The sequence below is a fragment of the Bombus terrestris genome, chromosome 12 (genome assembly GCF_910591885.1).
Source record: "Bombus terrestris chromosome 12, iyBomTerr1.2, whole genome shotgun sequence".
In the NCBI taxonomy this organism is placed as follows: Eukaryota; Metazoa; Arthropoda; class Insecta; order Hymenoptera; family Apidae; genus Bombus; species Bombus terrestris.
The window spans coordinates 341,132-361,944 of NC_063280.1; the positions used below are offsets into that span (position 1 = coordinate 341,132).

The 20,813-nt window shown below is 43.5% G+C and overlaps 1 protein-coding gene across 1 annotated transcript in view; it reads left to right on the forward strand.

Moving 5' to 3' along the window:
• The window catches only part of LOC100647937, a gene marked incomplete at its 5' end in the record, with an annotated part of 31,157 nt that extends 14,443 nt beyond the window's left edge, over positions 1 to 16,714 (forward strand). The window contains one exon of the mRNA XM_012314457.3: positions 10,566 to 16,714. Within this exon, the coding sequence (XP_012169847.3) occupies positions 10,566 to 12,457 (1,892 nt within the window). The remainder of the gene's footprint in view (positions 1 to 10,565) is intronic.
• Positions 16,715 to 20,813: the final 4,099 nt, after the last annotated feature.

The following is a 20,813-nucleotide window of genomic DNA, read 5'->3' on the forward strand; positions in this document are numbered from 1 at the left end:
AATAGGATAATTAGAAGAAACTTTGGAAAGTAAAGAATCATGAGGGTCATTTTAACTACGCTCCTTGGGGATCACGCGTATATTTATTGCGCGCAAGTCGGGAACGAGTCGAGCGCGAAATTAAAATTTAATAATCCGGCAAAGCTGTCGTCGATATGAATTTATAGCGACGGTCGATTTATGGGCGATTCGTTATACGAGATTTACGAGCGTATTAAGGTACTATATAACGATTAATTCCTACGTTAGCAAGAAGGTTGCGCGCAGTCTGCCCTGCGCGGCTACTTTGCATGCAAAGTCAAAACAGCTTCCGACGATCAACGACCAGCTTCTCTGCTCGCTCGCTCGAAGGGAAGTTGAACAGAGGCCGGCAAACATCTGTCGTAACGTCTTCGCTGCATGGGGCGCGCGTTCCCTGTCAGTTATGACAAAAAGCTGCAACATCCTGGAAAACGGCGGTGCTTCTTTATTTCCTTATTGTTCCTGCTGTTTGTTATTTCGCTGTCGCCTTAAACTACGTGGCGCTCTGTTTCCCTTCTCGTGGAACTTACAAGATTGATCTTCCATTGTGAACGATATTTTTCGATCACGATAAAACTTGTGATGTCAGTTTAACGCTAGAACTACTGGCTTTAAATGTGTATTTAAATGTACGACATATGGTCAAATGGAATTAAAGAAATACGACAAAAATAATTAAGTACGTATTATCCTTAGGCTAAAGACGTTTACGTAAATTTGTACTTATACTAATATGATTCCAGAAACGAATTCCAAATAAATATTCCTTACATCCGTTAAATATTATAATATACGATTTCCTTTTGATATTTTATATAGTTTTTTACATATATTCTGCGCTTCCTTGGACCTTCAAATTTTCTATAAATCTTCAAAAATCCATAGCGCAGTAATTATGTTTCTATCTCAATTACTAAACACATTTACATGCAAATGTGTTTGGTAATTGGAAAAGCAAAACGGTTCGATACCAATCGTTTTAACTGATTTTGCACATCTATTGTCAATACTGCGTCACTCTTTTATTGGAAGGAAGCTATGAGTCGTAAAAATAACAAAAAAAGTCGAATATTACTCTTTCAAATATTTCCCGGTTTATTGCTCAAGTCTTCGAGTGGAAAGTTAGGAAAAACAGGTGGAAAAATCCGGGTAGCTAACTAATAGGATTGGAATGTTCCGTCTTTTTCCAACTCGAACAATACTGCGAATCTTCCAACTTTTCTCTTTAGATCGAGGGAAATATTTAGAATTCGCACGTTTTATGTTAGGAATCGTATTGAGAAAGGTTGCAAAGTTTTCGAAATATTTTCATCAGAATCGTGGAAGGTTATCTAGAATTCCATGGCAAAAAGAGCAACGTTTTCACGATGAGCTCGAGCTTCTTCTGTAGGAGAATATTACCTGGAAACGCGTCGCAAACCCTCACGAACTACCATCACTGCGAACGGAAGGCGTTTCGCTTTCTGTTTTCAGTGAATCGAAAGGACATCGAACTGAGAAGTTCTCGGTACTAAAGGGGTGTCTCTGGAATTAATTTACTATTTCGAGTAACTTGTTTCGCAATGGTTCGCGGAAGGAAAGATTTTATTTTAATTTTAAGTTTAATGTTAGATCTATGTATCTTTAATATATATACATACTATATACATACATTTATATAGTTAATTTAATATGGATATTATAAATTGTTCTTTTTATTGAGATAGTCGGAATTTCCATATACGCAAAGATTACTTTACAGTACGTTGTATTATATTATATTATATTAGATTATATTATATATTGTCAAATAAATTACGATTAGAATACATTATTTTCTTATAGTATCAGGTTGCAACTTTCAACGAACAAGTAAAACTACATACAATAGGTTAATACTTGCGTGTAATTTTGGTAATTATAAAAACAAAATATCTGATATCGCTCATCTCGATTGGTTCGGTAGTTCTAGCGTATATAGTTCTCCTTTTCGGGAACTGTCAAAGATTTTAACAAAATCGAATCTTTCTTCCGCGATACAAAACTCACGCGTTTAATCAGTTCTTCCGAAATACAGATTGTTTTGTTTGGGATGTAATATACGCCCGATGTTAGATAACTTGTGCAAGTTACGACCTCTAGAAAAAGACACGCAACCGATAAGAATCGATCGGTGTCTGTTACGGCCGCTTCGTTAACCACGATCGTATCCGGGAGCATGGAATGTTTTTCAGTCTGGTCTCGGTGGCAATAAATAACATCCGTTAGGTTTGTTACACTTCCCAGAACCTTGACTTTCCCAAGGACTAGAATTTCGGTTTAAAAGATAGCACATACAGACACGGCAGCTTTGTCGACCATTACAGCGCGACGGGTTGCTTGAATCGCGCGATCTTGACACACCGAGAGAAGCAGAATTCTCATTAAAATAACTTGACGGTGCGGCTCTAATTTTGTCGGCCGTTGTGAACGGATGCACCGTGACACGGCCCGTTGAAAGAAAAATATTTTGGATCATCGTCAACTCCGCGCTCTCCGTGCCTTAATTTTTACCTCCCTTCTCCCGTGCTACACGTTCCGAGATTTACAACACGCGAAATACGGACGAGCCAAACTGCTCTGTTTGCATCTCTGTGTCTTGTGGTTGGAATTCATACGGAGCTCTTTTATGAGCCATTGTGTAATTGGCTTCGCCAGTGGCACGCGAGTCTGCCTCCTCGAAATCGAAAACGCTCGAAATAAACTGGCTGCTTTGACGCTCGCTAACTTGCTACTACCCATTGCACGCCTTTCGTTTCTTAGGGTGTTTTCTTCATCGTCATTAGTCGACCATGCACGTTTCTTCGTTATTGACGTAGCAACTTAAGCAAATAACAGCAATGCAGGCGAATTGTGGCTACTTTTGCCTGTTCTACACGTTTGGTTGTTTCGAATAATGAACGATTATGTATGTATAGTTATTTAGTTGTAGAGGATTCAACTTTATAAATAGGCGTGGTCGATATTATTTTGAAAGTGGAAAATAACTTTGAAATTGTTGCTAGTAGCAAAGAAATCAATTTTGAGATCTATGGGGCTTTGATGCGATGGCTCGTAATTAATGGTACGGATGCGGATCGGAATTTATTTTATATAGAAATTTCTTGGTGCACAAAGATGTTTGCTCGGAGGCGAGCCAAGCCCTCGTCAAAGTTTACTTGGCTGTTCGCTTGCTCGCTGTTCGCCTGCTTCGCTTAACGTTCCTGCGCGCTTGTCTTTCTACGCTTCAGTAGCGTATCGTCGAATTCACAGAACCCTAAAGAAAATCTCTTCGAGTTGGCGCAATAAATCATAATGACATCTAAACATCCTCTTCTTTAACTTTTAAATAGAAAATTTTTTCACTCACTTGATTATAATATCGTTCTCCTACATTATTGAAAATTCTTGGTAAAGGTCCGCTAGCGAGTTGAATCGTCAGCGTGCTTCGGTGAACGATAAGCTCGCAATATCGCGTGTAGTTTAGAGTCGTATCGTTGTCGAGTCGACACTCGAGATACACCAAAGAAACATTACACTTCGAACACGATATCTTTATCTGCGCTATTTAGTTTTCGTGCGGCACTGCAAGGACCGCGACCCGGAAATACGTTGTTACGCAACTAGGATATACATTGACACACGATCGGCAAATCTACGTTGCCGATAGATAATACTCGCTGTAATTTGTTGAAAGATAGCGCGAACGTGTCGTTCCCGAATCATTTCCCTTCCTTTATGTCTATCCGCATTTGAAAATCCTTTTCAGTCTCTCAGCGCCGTACCGAGATTATGAAATCACGTAACTTAATCAAATTTAAAGAAAAAATTTGCGTCTCTTAAGGTGTATTCTAGAAACTTTTGCTAAGCTAATATAATCGTACCTTAGATACTTGGCTATAACAAAACAATCATTTCTACTTCGGTTTTCTCATCGTGGAAGAATATATTCATACTTTGAGTCTGATTATAAAAGAAAGAAAACTCCGCATGAAATTTCAAGTGCCCGAAAAGCGATAAATGAAATAAAATAAATTCGAATAAGATTTCCAATTTACGCGCGATGCGCGTAACCAGGCGGATTCGTAGTTACGCTATTGGTATCTGTCGTGCGGATGTGTGTCGTTGGTGGGGAAGCACGAGTGAGTGGGAGCGACGTGACTAGTTGCGCGACTGAGTGAACGAACCAGAACTAGAAGGAGGATGGCCAGACAAGGACGGAAAAGGGAAAGGGGCAAGTCGATTGCGTATGAGAAGGAGAGGACGAGAGTGGCTAATAGAATGGAAAGAGACGAGAAACAACGAGTGGAAAGTACACGGGCAGCGGGAAGGACAGAGAGGAGATGAATGAACGTGCGTACGCGGCAGAAAGAGAGAGAGACGCGACAACGACGGTTGGCGCGGCACGGTGAGATAGAGCGAGACAGATGTTCGAATGAATGAACGGTGCACGACGAGGATAGAATTAATGAGTAGGATAAATATAGAAGCATGTAACGCGTCAGAACGAGACGGCCTATCTCTTTCTCTTCTTCCGTTTTCTATGTGCGGCCTCTCTCATCTGTTCATGTTCGACTCGCTCGGTTGGTTGGTCGGTCGACTTACTCCTTCAACTTCTTCTCTCTGTTTCGCATATCAACGTGATCGAACGACTACTCGCTGTAAACGAGCCTCTGATACAATCGAACCAAATGAAACGAAAGGATTCTTCCTTGTACCAGAGTCTACTCTTACGCGCATAGCTGAATCAACGCTATAGCGTCAACATGTAAGAGCGATTTATCGATAGTATAGTACGCTGGGAATTCATTCAGCCATGATACTCATTCGATGAGTATCGTCGATGATCTTTCAACCTCTGACGCCTGATTCATGGTTATTTAAATGGATAGGATAATGGCTTTTTTTTCTTTTTTTAAACTGGATTTTGATTCTAGGATTAGATAGGACGAGTTAAAAATTACCAGGCAAGCGATTTGTTTTCTGGTTTTTCATGCGTTCTCTATGATCGAGTTATAATTATTTGTCGTTCGGCTGTGGTTACAGTAAACCGTTCAACTTCCACAAATAACCGATTTCATTATGGGACGAAGTGGTTCACGATACGTTTTTCTATGAAAAGTACCATTAACGGTATTATTTTAAATAGACGCTCTTATCGACTGTCTTACGATCGACGTAAATACCAATAGTGACTTTCAGGCTGATTCTAGCGGAACGTTCGTGACCATTTATCGCCACAAATGATTAATATTAATGAGAACAATGTTAGAGACAATGGGACCGATACCGTAAATGTTGGGCGAAAGATCGAAATAGGATCGGTAGGTACATGGTCAGGTGATTAAAGAAACTCCTCGAAAGATGCAGTCTGGTTATTTAATAAGCTTTAGACGTTTTTCCGGTTCGAGAATGGTATCGTTATTTGAACGGTAACGGTACTCGTTCGTTCTTTCTATTTACTATCTATTCCTCGGTAACAGTTACGATCGAATGAAATTTGCTGCCTCTGCCGTGTGAAACGCGCAAAAGTCAATTGGAAATGCGCGAGGAGAAAAAAAGGTAAAAGAAGTGAGAAGGAAAAAAACGGTGCAGGATGACGGTGAACGTGTAAAGTGACGCGGCTAGAATCCTTTATCCGGTGTGACCGGAGACTCTTTGGTGTCGAGTAAACGTCCGAGAGAGGTACGCTTTAAATTCGATCGATAACACGCGGAACGGCATATCGAACCCCCGGTGTGGTGATCGGACAAAAAAATTTCCCACAGCGTGGAAGGAGGCGTGTATAACGTGTAAAGAGCACGTTTGACAGGGACGAAAAAAAAAATCACCGCGCAAGCATTTGCCACCTCCAGCGTGGCGACCGACGACCGTCACTGTCGCCGCGCCGACGCTGTCGGTGGTATACACGGTGACGACATAGGTAATGTTTTCATTCAATCTAAAGCTTCAATGATAGCTTCCGCCCATTCATAAAAAGCTTCGTGTTGCGAACGAGTCGTTGGCCACGATATCGCCAGATGGCATACCGTGCACGGGGCTCGACCGGCCTCCGTTTCTCTCTCTCACACACTCTGCCAACCACCTCTGCTCTATCTCGCTCTTTCGAACACACCGTTTCTCTCCACTTTTGTCCCCTCTGATCCCCTCGCCTGGCTGTCGCCATTCATGGCTTCCTTCCTTCTCCTTTCCTGCTTTCCCTCTTCTCCATCCATTTCGTTCTACTGCCTCTCGTTCTACTGCTCGTACCCTGCTCACTGCTCTGTCATCGTTCCCACTCTGCTCTCTCTCTTTCTCATCCGTCGTTCGGCTGACTCGCCTGTCGCCCCTCCGCGCGGACCTCTTACACTGCGCCCAATCGCTAACGCGCTCCCCCTTCCCCTTCACCGCCAGCTAGTCAGCTCGACTTACTCACGGCAAGCTCATTGTCAGTCGTCCGCCAGCAGTTGTCGTGTTTGTTTCGTGTTATGACGTTTCACCGTTTCTTTCTCGCCTCCGTGTCAACCGTCATCCATTCATATCCTAGTCTCGTGTCACGAACGAACACTTTCGTAAGCTGCTTCTATCGCGCTTTTGCCGAGACAAACGCCGGACCATAAACGATATAATCGCAGATATCTACGCTGATTTAAATGTTCCTTTTCATCCATGAAATTCGAGAAAAAGTTGGGAACAGTACAGGTGAAACTTGATCTTTTCCGTGCAAAAGTATATCGTCGTCGTCGTCGTCGTCGTCGTTGAGTGAAAGGCGTTTGACGGAAATATTAAATAAGATCGAATAGGGAGCTTTCTAAGTATTCGTTCAAATTCGTTGACGCTTGTGACATGTGCCCCGTTCTCGGCGCTAAACGCCGTCGACAGGGAGGCTCGTGGTGCAGATATTAAACAAGCGGCAAATGGGAGCAGTACGACGTGACCGATGAGAGGGTGACAAGCTGACGTCGTCCGGTGGAATTCGAGGACGTTCCTAGATCCGTTCGAACGGAATCGCTGTTCCGTTGGTGTCGTGTCCTATCGCTGCGCGTGCGTCGCCGTGATCAGACACGCCTCCGAAGGATTCCATCTGCCCCGGCGTGGGCGAGCCCACGTTCTTTTCTGGATTTTCGCTAGTCCCATGAATTTTCAGTAAGTCGACAAGGCCAATTTCTTCATTTCCACGCATCTCCATTTTCCATTCTTAGTCGATTTTTTAAACGATTGCCAGGATGTAGAAGAAAATGGTTACGGTTACGAGGGCTAATACCGGTATTAATAATACACAATTTTTTTTTTTTAGATATTTTTCACATATACTATACCATATTTTTCTATCGTTAATCTTAAGTTGAACTAAAAAATTGTACGTGCGATTTTTCCTCTCCTGTGACCTCGTGTGAAACGTTAAATGTTTTATATATAAATCTCAGTTCGGTTCAAATGGTATGATAGAAACAGTTAGGTGTAATAACTTATTTTATCTGAGACGCGCATATATAGTATTTAGTAATTGCGTGATCAAAGAATTGTAATGCCGTTATTTTAACAGGTTTGGCAGTTGCAGCGATAAACGAAGGAAATGTTTTTTGTATAAAGCAAACGTTTATATATTTCATCTACGATTTACGAGTTATGAAAGTTGGATATATATATTTAGAATTATTTCTTAGCGCAGGGTCGTTGGAAAAGCTTGCCATTTAATAGGTACGCATACGCGACATCGCGCTGACCGCAGCACCAGATAATTTTATTGAACGGAAATACGTACGTGGCGAGGAAGCATGCCCGATCTTATCGCGGACATTTCCGGCGCGTTATTGAAACATATCTGGACCGGAACGTCGTTTAAAAATTGCGTTTCTTTACGAATGACAGTTACACGAATTTTATTTCTAACATCCTGTCAAAGATACAAACGTTTCGCAAAAATTAAATTGTACCGTTTAATTCTACAGTTACAGAAAGTGAGATTTTTTGTTTGTGTTATTACGATAAACATATAGGAATTTCTTTAAAAAAAAAGGAATAAGCATTGAATTTCTCTACAATGGGAAAGGTAATTGCACATATCACATATATAATTTATATGATTTTATAATCGATATTATAATTTAAAATTATAATTATTCACACACAATATACTTAGGCGCTCGTTCAAGCATCGTAATACTAGTGTTAAGGAAATTTTAAAACAATAGCCAATTTCCACGTAGTTCAACAATCCACAATGTATCATTGTTTAACAAAACTTATTTTCTTTTTCCCGTACTAACTATTTTGACACGTAACATTACAAATCGTAAAACATTACAAGGATTATTCGTATCTTCATTTCCGAATTATCTCACCGTTTGTGGCATTCTATTTACAAATAACTCCAATTATAATTATCGTTGTGCACGCGACAGAACAACCAGACATGAAATATCGAACGCAGCACGAAGGACGTGAGATAGTTGGCTAAATATTCGACGTATCATCGTCATTATCCTAATCGCGGCGATTGCGCGTGGATATTGACGGAACAATCATCGTGTCACAATTACGTGATTGGCAATCTTCCCCGAAGCTCTCCCGTTCCGTAATGCCACCAGTGTGATTCATAATTGATTCGTGACTTACCTTATCGTTACTTGGAAAGCGTACACGTTATTCACTGGTTGACGTACGCGTCGCACGAATATCTCTCGTGCCAAAACGAAATTCCTCGCGTGGACGAGCCTACCTTTCACTTCGCAGCTGTCTGCTTTTCAATGAAAATTCGCCTCGCGTTATCGTTTTACGGTAGTGGAAGTTCGACTTCCAGAAACCCATTAGCGGATGGATCAGTTTCTATCTATTGACAGCGTTAATATCTACTGCGAGGAAAACGAAGAAACGTATTCGTTTTTGTTGGTTGATTTAGAAAGAGGAGGTAAGAGAAATAAAGATAGAGAGAAGGAAAGACAGTTGCTCGTTTATACCGGCTATGCACAAGCTCACAAAACGTTTCTCTTATCTGTACTCGGTCGTATAGAGCGACTAAAAGCTCTGACCTATGGCAGTCGGCCGGCGATAGGCTCCACGCATTCCTCCGAGTGCATCCTGCCTGAATGGCCCTGTGCTCGAAGGTTTTTTCGAGAACATCGCCGTGTCGTTGAAGATCACGTCCGTGCGTACCTATCTGCTTACGTTCAAACATGTTGGAACCGCTTGTTTGTAGGGCTATGGTTACGGTTGATGCGTTTTCTCGTGAACTGACGTTGTGACAGATATGTCAGAACGATCTAAGCCTCTCAGAAGTTAAATCGACAAGTCCGTTTTTGTTAATTTTTCAATTTTGATACACGAGTATCTGCGCGATTAACGTTCAATTTTCAAAAAACAAATTTCTTACTTCGACGGAGAATTCCATTTACTACAAGAAAATGACGCAGATAATAGGAGATTCTAACGTGAATCGAAACGCTGTCATTGCTTTCTTCACTTTTAAGTTTTATCTCATTTATTGAGTCATAGTTCCGTTGTGCAGAAGAAATGTACATTTTTATGAGAGTAGTCACATCTTTCTTCGGACGTATCATTCGTCAGAGCGATAATTCATTGGAACGCGCATTCGCTGCAGCTATAGCTTAATCATGCACTCAAATCCTGTCGATTCTTATATTCGTCGATTTACTATTAACTGTATCGACGTATTTAGTTTCCTAAACAGAGAAAAACCGAATAGTAGAGCAAGGGAAGTTAATAGTCGTCGTTGCGAGAGATACCAATGCATTTCTACACGGCGGATGCGTGTAGGACGCGAGATTGGTCTCGTGCGGGCAAATGTCGTTTCTTCCAGTTCCGTAGGCTTCGCGAGAGTGGGTCGTGGCGCGTTGAACGGATTACCAGCCAGATTTAATGTCATCTGGTCTGCGTGGATTCTTCCCTGTTTTCCAATTATATATTCCGTCTGTTCTTCGAGTCTATCACGACGAATATATTATACATTCTCCCTCGGAAGGGTAGACGAATAACAGAGTCTATAATTTTCCAACGTTGAGTTTCTCCAAAAAGTCTTGGTAGAAATAATTCATTGGCTAGCCCTGGTTGTAAGTCTGTCACACGGAGCAGTTGCGTGGAGGGCACGATCGGTCTTGGTTGAACGAAATGCTCGATTCTTCCACAACTGTAGGCGCTTCGAGTGGGCCGGTGACCACTGAATCAAGAACCCCAGTGCTGCACACACAGGCCACTCGCGCCCACTCGCGCCGCACTCGCCCACGTGCGGAGACCAAACCTACCTCGAAGCTACGTAGGTAGTGGCGCGTACACAGCATTCTTCGTATCTATCGAGGTGTAATCCGAATATCGCTTTCGGCTTTGTTCATTCAAATTCTTTCTCCCATTCTTTCAGGATTCTCCGTGCGGATACTTCTTACTAGGCATATAGAATAGGTAAAATACGATACAGGTCTGGCAAAACGGATGATCGCGTGTTGGTTGCTTTTTAATTCTCTGTTTCGACAAGATAACGATGTATTGCGATTTATTGAAACTACGAGAGAGAAAGAGAGGAGAAGAGAGTAACGGATGTGGTATCGTTTCAGGTGGGGATGAAGCGCGTGTCGCAAGGGCGAGAGGAAGCGGACGCGGAGCATTACCGAGCCTCATCCTCGCTAATGGAACGCCCTTGTCGAGAGTGTCACCACCTCGCGCGGGCTGGGCAGTGCGGATCAACGAGGCGATACTTACTACCCCGAGTCAATCAACTCATTATCAGCAGCAGCAACAGCACCATCAGAATCAGCAGCATACATCGAGTCCAGGATCACCGAGAGCCATCGAACAATGGGCTAGCGAGCGGGCAGCGTCGTCGGCTTTATCGGTTCGTCGTTCCACATCACCATCCTCGCCAGAAACAGCAAACAGACCGGGAACAGGATCGCCGAGAAGGACCCTCTCGTCGTCGAGTCGAGTTAGGCCGGGTGGCGCAGGCGGAGGAGAAGGAGAAGGAGGAAGTGGAAGTGGCGGAAGAGGAGCAGAAAGGGGTGCAGAAATCGGTAACGGTATCCATTTCACGAATCACTGGCAGGAGGAAGAAGAGTTGGAGGCGAAGAAGAAGGAGGAGCACCGGAAGCGTTGCGTGGACGCAGCGGCGCGTTGCCAAGCCGAGCATCTTGAACTGAGAGGTCGGCCGATGTCGCAGAACAATGCGATCGCGCCGCTTTCGCGGCCGCCTTCTTCGCAGACGAACGCGAATGCCGCAACCAACGGTCTCGACACCGCCAGCACAGTCATCAGCGCCGACAACAGCGCCAATACCAATTCCGACGACGGAGACGCGCGCTTCGTTCAACAACAGGGCGTCACCGGTGGTCGCGTGCACGATCACAACCGACCGTTTCCGCCACCGAGATTGCCTAGCGTGCACGTCGCGGCCGCTTCGACTACTACCGCGCCTCCCGCAGCCTCGTCGAATCCGAGAGTATTGGTCACCGCTCCGCTCAGTCCGCTCTCGAGCACCTTCCGGAGCAGACCGAGGAACGTCGACATTTCGAACGAGACGAACGCCCGGGGACTGTTGTCGAACGACACGCCACCGAGGAGTCCCATAAGCGAGGTGAGCCTCACCGTGCCTCGACCGGATGGAGAGAGGGCAATCAACGAGTACGTCGAGGCGCCGTTCAAACATTCGAACCAGGAGCGACGCGTCATCGACGATGAAAACAAACGCGGGGTCGGTACTGATTGCCCGAAGATCGACCGAAGGCATCGTCAGAAGGGTGTAACGGACGCGTCTGTCGCGGCGACGCATCGGTTGCACGCGAGTAGGACTCAAGCGTTTCGCGGATTGATCGCGAGCGGGACGAACGCGACCGCATCCGCGGGCTCGATCACCGCGAACACCGCGACACTGAACGCCGTGACCAAGCAGCCGGTGTCGTTTACCAAGGAACCGGCCAACAGCCTCGCCTCTAGAACTTACGATCCGGCCGGTTTGTCGATAATGTGCAATTTCTGCGGTCGATGTCGCTGCGAGTCTTGTCGGGAACCACCGCCATTGCCGAGCAAATGGTTGTGCGACAACAAATGCTTCTGCTCCGCCGACACGATCCTCGATTACGCTTCTTGCTTGTGCTGCGTGAAAGGACTGTTTTATCATTGCGTGGACGGGAACGGCGGCAGTGGAATCGACGGGGAGGCTGCCGGGAGCTGCGCCGACGAACCATGCTCGTGCACGGGGAACAGGAGGGTCTCCAGGTGGGCTTGTCTCGGTGCCCTTACCCTCGTCATGCCTTGTTTATTGTGCTACTGGCCGTTCAAAGGCTGCGTCGCTTTGTGCGAAATATGTTATGCCCGGCATGCCGCTCAGGGATGCAGATGCAACCCAAACACGATCGGGAACGCCGGGAATAGGCATCATCCGATCGCCAACGACATCGGGGACTCGAGGGATCCGGAGAAAAGGTTGCTTGACCCGGTTACACCGGAACTCTAATAGTTATTCGGATATTCCGACACCGGTAATACACGTGGTATATGGCGGCCTCTCGCGAGCAGAGATGCCAAGGCTCTTCTATGCACAGGATTATCGAGAGGGAGCAAAATGAAAAATTGCATTAAGTACAAGAGTTGCATTTAAGTCGAGAAACGATATCGAAGATTCTGACGAATTTGTACGTCTGACGTCGCGAGTGTTTTATTTATTATTCTTCCATGCGCGCGCGAAAGTGCGAAGCGAGCGAGAGAGTTTGAAAGAGCAAGAACGTGTACGAATGGAAGAATGCGAGTATCGTATAGTAGTGGTAGGAAAGTAAGGAGGTGAAGGAGGAGAAGTAGGATGGAAGATGGGCGAAGGGTAGAAAGGCGGCGGAGAAAGGGCGAGAAAGATTGACAATGTACTACGCGAGCGTGCGTATAAACGCAGAGACATACCACTTACGTATAGGTAGGTCTATACATGATAGAATATATAAATAGTACGCGCACACACAGGGAGCAAATGCGAGCGTGACCAAGCGAATGCGTGGTAACAGTAAGGGAGCGTACGAGAGAGAAAGCGTGAAAGTAAATAGACGAACCACTAAAGTATATTGAACGCGAGCACGTGTACGCGCGTGTACACGCGTTCCTGCTGTTACTTTGCTCGAAACGGGTGTACACGCGTCTACGCTTAGGTTATAGATATGTATATTGTATATTACATTTGTATAAAGAAGAAACTTTTCTACGGTTAATTTATTCGTGGCTGCATCGCCAAGTAATACATAAAGTTTCACAGTAGGAGCACGACACGGAGAGAGGCGGCGAGAGATGTTTGATCAGCAGGCGGCGAAAGAATTCGGAAGGCGTCCTGCCCGACTGGACTCGATTATTTTCTGAAACCGTGTTCCAGTCGCTTACATCTCGCGGTAAAATACGTATATAAGAATCGAAAAAGGAAGGAGTAAAGATATGGAGGGGAAGAAAAAGGGTGAGGGGGAGAAGAGGAAGAGACGGAGAAAGAAAGCTCTGAAAAGAAGCATTGTCCGCGTTTCCGAGCGTTTTCCTCCGCTCGGTACACGATGTATACGGTTTTATACTCGTTAACACTGTTGTATCGAGCGGCCCTGTCGAGCGTTAGAGAGCGGTATGACACGAGATCGAGATAATGCACGCGTTCGGGCTGCGTGAGAGCGAGAGCGCTATGTAAGTCTGTAAGAATGAACGGTTGCATCTATATGTGTATCTGTATGTAAGTGTTGCTGTACGTGTGTGTATGTCTATGTATGTATGCGTGTATGGGTGTGCTTCATGGGGACGACGAGAATGCGGGCAGATGGGAAAAGGACAATTGCGTGGGGGCATAAGCGTGAGGAGAAGAGAAGTACGGCACAGGACAGGACGAATGAGGGAAGGGGGAGGAAAGAGCACAACACGCCTGAAATCTCTTACGTACGTATACGTATTTGTATACGTTACGTTGTGGGGCGTCGTTTTCCATTTCGTTAATTCTCTTCCTTTTTTCCAGTATTATCTAGTCGTGCGAGTTTAATTAAATATCGTTTCATTAAAGTACGAGGTACAAAGCGATACACGCGTCGTGCGGTGGTGTAGTTGACAGGCCGTTTTGCCGGTGTTGCTCCGCTCTTCTATAACACGAGAGTGGATTCGCGACTCGGGATCCTTCTTTTTCTTCTTCTTTCGTTACTACGAACGCCGATTTAACGTATATACGCGGATAATCGCTTTCCTCGTTGGTTCGACTCTACTTCTCTGACCAAGATTTTGAAATAATTAACGCCTTCGAGACTCTGGTGTTGTGGAGAGCCGAGCCGCCGCTGCAGCCTGGAGCGGCGTTTAATTGCACGGTAACGGCGCTTCCCACGCGGACGGAATTCACCGAACAAAGGTGTGTTAACTTTCCATTCTTGCTCGAGCGGCTTGATCGTTGAGGTATGTCGACGTTCTACGGGACACCGTCATCCTCACGACCACGATCACGTTCGTTTCTTTTATTGTCGAGACTGTCTAAACCGTTTTTCCAACAGATACCACCGACATCGCCGTTTTATCCATGTTTGAAACGCATCGAACGAAATATACGAGTAGTCCTTGCATTTTTGGCATATTTTGGGAAAGATGAACAAACGATCGAAGACGCGCATACCGTTAACGCGTACAAAGTCTGCAACGAAAAGTAATTCCTTGGAAGTTGGTAAAGTACGAGAGGGGGGTCGAAAGGTTGGAAAACGCGTCACGGGAAGAGCGATTACTCGGCGAAGCGGTTTTTCTTCCGATTGCTCGTTCGGCTTCGTTCGTCGCGAAGAGGCAGCGAGAAACGGGAAGAAACCACGCGTTCATACGTTTGCCGCTGCGTTGACTTCCGAGAGTCGTCCGCGATAGAACCTGTCGCGGAGTGAACGTGGCGGGAAACAATCGAACATCCAACGAATCGCAATATCCCGAAATCAATCCCCTTTCGTAGGTTCGCCCTTCCAAGTCAAGGGAATAGGAGAACCGCATGGTACAGGGAGAACGTCCCGCGGATCGGCCGTAATTGGAAACTTTGGGTGCGTTGATCGTATAGCCTTTCACGACTCGCGAAACCTTCGACGTACACTGATTTGATGTTGCGAGCATATTTGGTACAAATAAAAAAGATACAACGAGACCATTGGAAACCGTCGGGTTCTCGCAAGCATTCGTCCAATGTTTGAAAACTTCCTTTTTTCTATTCAACCTTTTAACGACGAATAATAATTTTTATTTGATATTCCGAACGGTACTTTATATACACGAGGAACGAAGCGTCTGGTTAAAAAATGCTGAAGAAAAGGTGAACCAGACACGGGCATATTCGTTGAAATACAATTCAAATGGTCGAGATCGACTCACGGGAACATCGAGCCCTAGAGCAAAAAGGTAAAAGTGTTAATCAAGAAGTACGTCGCAACGATCCCAATGATGCGTTTTGTGCATACCTATGCGCGCGCTTGTATGTATAATATGTATGGTTGCATGTGTGTGCGCGCGCGTGTCCCGCGAAGCGAAAAGGAAAAATGTATGTTTTTATTAATATTAACTATATATGCTCTGTATATGTCTTGTAAATATTATATATATATATATATACACATATATGCATATATATATACATATGAATTATATATATACACAAACATGTATATATACATGTATATATATATATATACATATATATTTATGCATTTCTGTTTAACATATTGAAAGCAGTAGTTTGAGGACAGCCAAAATTGTTTCCGATTATTTCGATTCTCCGATTAATTTAGAGATTCGTCTATCGTTCTTTGCAATATCATTTGTCGGGTGCGCAGAGGTTATCACACGAGTCGAGACATCTGATCGATTCCTCCCTGTCTCTCTTGCTTAACATTTTCTCTTCCGTATTATCAATCTTTAGTCTTTCTTTCGACGTTTGCCGCGTAGTACTTATAAACAGCGACGGCTTTCGAAATACATTTACAATGGAAATCCTTGCAAAAATTCGAAGAAGAATACTCATCCGCAGCGATCATCTTCTCGTTATTTCGGATAAAATAATAGATCGACGAAATAAGGACAAAGAGAAATAAAATTCGTAACGTGTATGTCTAGGTTGTTTGATAGAAAACGATCGAGAAAAAGACAAGGATATAGCCTGCCGCGAAATCAGGAAATCTGTCCAAAATCGTTAGAAAGAAAAACAGATTGCGATAAACAAGAAAAATAAATAGATGTATCAGCGTATTCAGGTTCGATCAGTTTCTTCTACGGTGAATAAGCTCTCGTCGCATCAGTATCGTTACCGTGTAGTCCCCTTGCGAAACCTGATTCTTTGGGACATTGTAATCACAAAGCGTTTAACATCGACGTAACTACGATATATGTCTTACGTACACGGACGTACAATATTAAAAAAGAACAATGTGGTGTAAAAAACGAAGAAATGTACCAATTCGGTGTATTAATCCCCTCGCCCCCCCCCCTCCATGGATCGATACAAATTCGCCTCAAACTGAACAATCTTTCTAACTTTGATAAATAATATATCGCAATGGTTAATAAAACGGCACAAAGAAAAAAAGAAAAGAGAGAGAGAGAAACAGGAGAATAGAAAAGAACGAAAAATTCCATTACTTCCGGTTGATGCGAATTCGTTACGTCCATAGGAATGCGTTGACGCACATGTTGTTATCTAATTGTTAGTAGATTCAGGTTTATACCGGCAATTGTTAATAAAGTTAGTAAGCAAATACTTTTTTATTTTCTTTTTTTCTCGCGCAAATTTCGTCCTTATCTTTTTTTTTCATTCTTTATACATGCTTTTTGTAAAAACTAAAATACTTCTGGATTTTAACAGACTTCACTGATAGCCGAAGCTTCGATATTTAAAGTCTATCGATTGAAAAAAGTGTTAAAGATAGCGGGTTGAAAAGTGCGAATGTTCAGCACTACGGATATTAGTTCGCTATGAATGTATAGTACGTTTAAGAACGTGTCTTATCGATTTTTACGCATTCACAGGATATTCAAAAATGTAAAATATTGGATCTCAAAAACACATCACGCTCTACGATTTTTCGTATATAAAACAATCTTCTATCGAAGTTCGATCTGTCTGATTATATTCATAAAAGTATGAATTTGCATAAATATCGTCAGTCTAGCGATTCGATTTTAATTGGTCTTGAAGTCGGTTTTATCGATTCGCTCTAATTACTGGAAAGTGGAGATATCTCCTTACTGCAGCAGTCCCTTCGATTGATAATTAATTCCTGCAATCTTTATCGCGATATAGGAGTCGAAGATGCACATACTATGAACGAAGAGTGAACATCATCGTGCAAATTGAAAATTCCATGGCGACGAGAATAAGACGTGAAAATACGTTCTCCACCATCTGTTTCGCTTGTTCCTGACCGATTCGTGACAGTTTGAGTTAATCAAAACGAAGAAAAAGAAGAACAAGAAGATGACGCCGATGAGGAGCTACACAAGGGAAGGTTGAAAGGGAGAGAGAGAGAGAGTGAGAAAAAGAGGGTCTGACGAGTCGAAAATAAGAAGAGAGCAAAGTGGCAGGCTGGCTGGTCCAGTGTTGTCACGTGACCGGAAGTGGCCTCTTCCCCACTCTTCAACTCCACCTTCGATGTCGAGACCTGTACACGATCTCCCCTTCCCTCCTTCCTTGGGCTTCATCCGGTTAGCGATGGGCATTAAATTCCATCCGTTGCAAGTTTTCGAACGATTTAGTCAGACAAAAATCTCCGATAATAATTTGGTTTTAATGGAATGAATGAGCGGTGTTTCCAATAATTCATAGGAAAAGAGCGATCGATAGAACACAGCGTATGTGCATTTCTTGGAATATTAATTAGACCGTATAGAAATACTAGGAGGATGCGGTGTTATCGCCCCAGTTGTTCGAAATCACTCGGAAACATCTGTGGAATATTAATTCATTAAGGGTCACGTTGCTTTAATACGACATTTCATTTGAAATTTCTTTTTTATCGATCTATGTTATCTAAATACTGTTTTTCAATATCGTAGCTGCGAAAGGGAGTATTTTTCGTCGTTATTTCTTTCACTTAGATCTCAAGTTGAACTTAAAGAGATGTACGTGCTTGTTATAACGCTTCTATACTAATGGTCAATTAGGCTCAAAAATATAAAGTTTCTTATCATATAGCGGTACTTCCAAATAGCTACTAAAATTCGATAGCACGAGAATCAAAGGAACCTGATGAAAAAAATTCCATTAGAGAATAAGAATATGCGCGAATATATTCTGCAGTTACTGTCATAAATTATTGTTCGGTCCTCGATGAGTTAACATCTTCCGTAATAACACGAATCAGAATTTGAAGCATCGATCTTTCACAAATTTTTCCTCGCCATTTTTTCGAGATTCGATTCGAAGATTTTGGTCGACACTTTGCGGCGCGCCGTGCTTAAACATACGCACAGTAATTGAACAACGTTCGACGCGATGGAAGTTTTGTCAACGGTCCGAAGCGATTCGGAACGCGTTGATTCCATCGCTATCTCCGGTTACTTATCCCTTCCTCTCCGCACGAACGAACGCATCAACGAAAGGGAAGATTGGCCTGGCTCGCTTTTGCCTCGCTTTGCCTTACCTTGACGACTCGTTCAACCACATTCGAAGAAGTCAAAGCTACCGGAGACGTCCTTTAACCCCTTCTTCCCCTTCACCTTCTACCCGCCCGCGAAACTAGTTTCATCCTTTGGTACATATTGTATTAAGGATAAGCACTTATACTCGTACGTGACACGATAATTTCATAGTACCGACTGACTTAAAAATATTGTAAGATTTGATACGCGGTGTTTATCGCATCGCTTTACCTACAGAACGTAAGCAGCGGAGAAACAAAGGTGCAACACGCTGCAGAAAGGTTTCCAATTCCAGTGGTACAATGCAACAAACCTTTGCAGCAGTATTGTGCTATATGTCTTATTCGGTGCAGTTTGACGATATAATCGTTATTGAAAGAACGTTAGCACGGTTCTATGTGACACGATGCTACAAGGCGCCAAAGAGAAACAAACGGATGACAACTGTTACAGGGCGCAACAACTTGTTCGCACAAATGCAATTCTAAACAACAAGGAAATACGTGTTAGTCTATGATTACAGCGGATACGTGCTCTAACGAACTATCGTTTTCATGAATACATTAGAACGTTCAAGTATACGAAGATTACAGGGAAAGGGCGTGACAAGAACAATTCTGTTGTTGATTTTTTAACTTTGATGTTATTCAGCGATTAAAAGCGTGTACATTGATATAACGTACTTAAAAGAGAGAACATCCAATCCATCGACCAGAAGATAAGCATTTTAGCAGTAGGTTAGAAATTGATGATGTTACGTTGATAAGATATCGGACTTCCAAATTGCTAAATGTGACTTATCCTATTCTTGCTCTATGGTCTTCGTGTAGATACGCGTGAGATTTTATTCGTCAGAAGGATGGTTTGTCGATAGTTCGATTCCTAAGACATAAGAGATCGATTGTTGGAAAGAGGACGAGGCAAACTTAATTCAGAGTGAATCCTTGCCCTGATTAGTTCACAATACTTCGATAGTTTTTCTCGCGTCATGCGAAACTCGGAAATGTTCCATTGAAGCAGCAGTCTGAGTGATCGAACGCGCCATTCGACACGACAGAAGAGTCAAATAGAAGCGACCATTGTACACATGCGTTCGAAGCGCATCGTCCCGGAAACGCAAAAATCCGAACCAATAATGCGGTCGGGAAAAGAATCGAGACTGATAGAGAGGTGTTCGTGGAATGCTCGCTATATTCCGAGAATCGTGTGATATTTCCAGTGTCGTTCTACGAACGTTGTATTGATCAGTGATTCGTGCATGTGGTAGGTGGAACGGAGGATGGAACGAGCTATCGCGGCTGTCACTCGCGCGCGAGTTGCTGATAAACATTTCACGAAAACGAACGAGTAGCGGAGAGAGAGAGGATCGTGAAATTTTCAATGAGTGGAGTGCGATCGAGGTATCTGAAGCAGCCAGACGCTTTTACGGTCGATCAGGTTTATCGGACAGGGAATTAAAAGCGAAGCATCCGGGGACGAAACGAAGGCGAGAAGCGTTCGTCGCCGAGCGATTTTATAGGGATCCGTCGTAAGAATTTATTATCGCGTCAGGGTAATGGGAGAGCCAAGGTCACGTGGAGAGAAAGAGAGGGAGGGAAGAAGGAAGAGGGAAAGATCTACGAGCCATCGGTTACACAAATATGACTTACGATCTAATAGGACAGATTAAGCTCAATATTGTACTGATACAATATACAGAAATTTATTACCGTGAAAGAGAGATTAGAATGAGCGAGTTCGCGATACGTTTTTCGCGATCCAGTGGAAAGGAAACGTGTATTTAAAATGATCCATCAATGAAAACAATCGATATACATACTTCCTAAAAAAAAAAATAGGATACATATTTTGATAATAAACCCAATCTTGATTCGCTTCGTTGAAGTTAAGTCGCGAGAACTAAGAAAGATAGAAAAAATCGTGCAAGTTGCATCCGATTATCGAATTCTCATGCATCGAAGACAAATATCAAGGACACGATATGTGGAAGTAACCGCACGGATTCGGTTATCCTCAAAAGAGAAGGTTATCCGTGCTTTAGTGTGCGCCTTAAAGTACCTGGACACTGTGCAGACGTCTTCTTTTCGTCGACGCAGCTTCGGTCGAATCATACAGAGGAGGATGAACGGGATCTTTTTTCTCGATCTGATGCGATAAATGCAATAGCAACGTGCGGTTAGCGAGGTTAGTGTGATGTTTTCGCGACAGGGCGTGCGAGT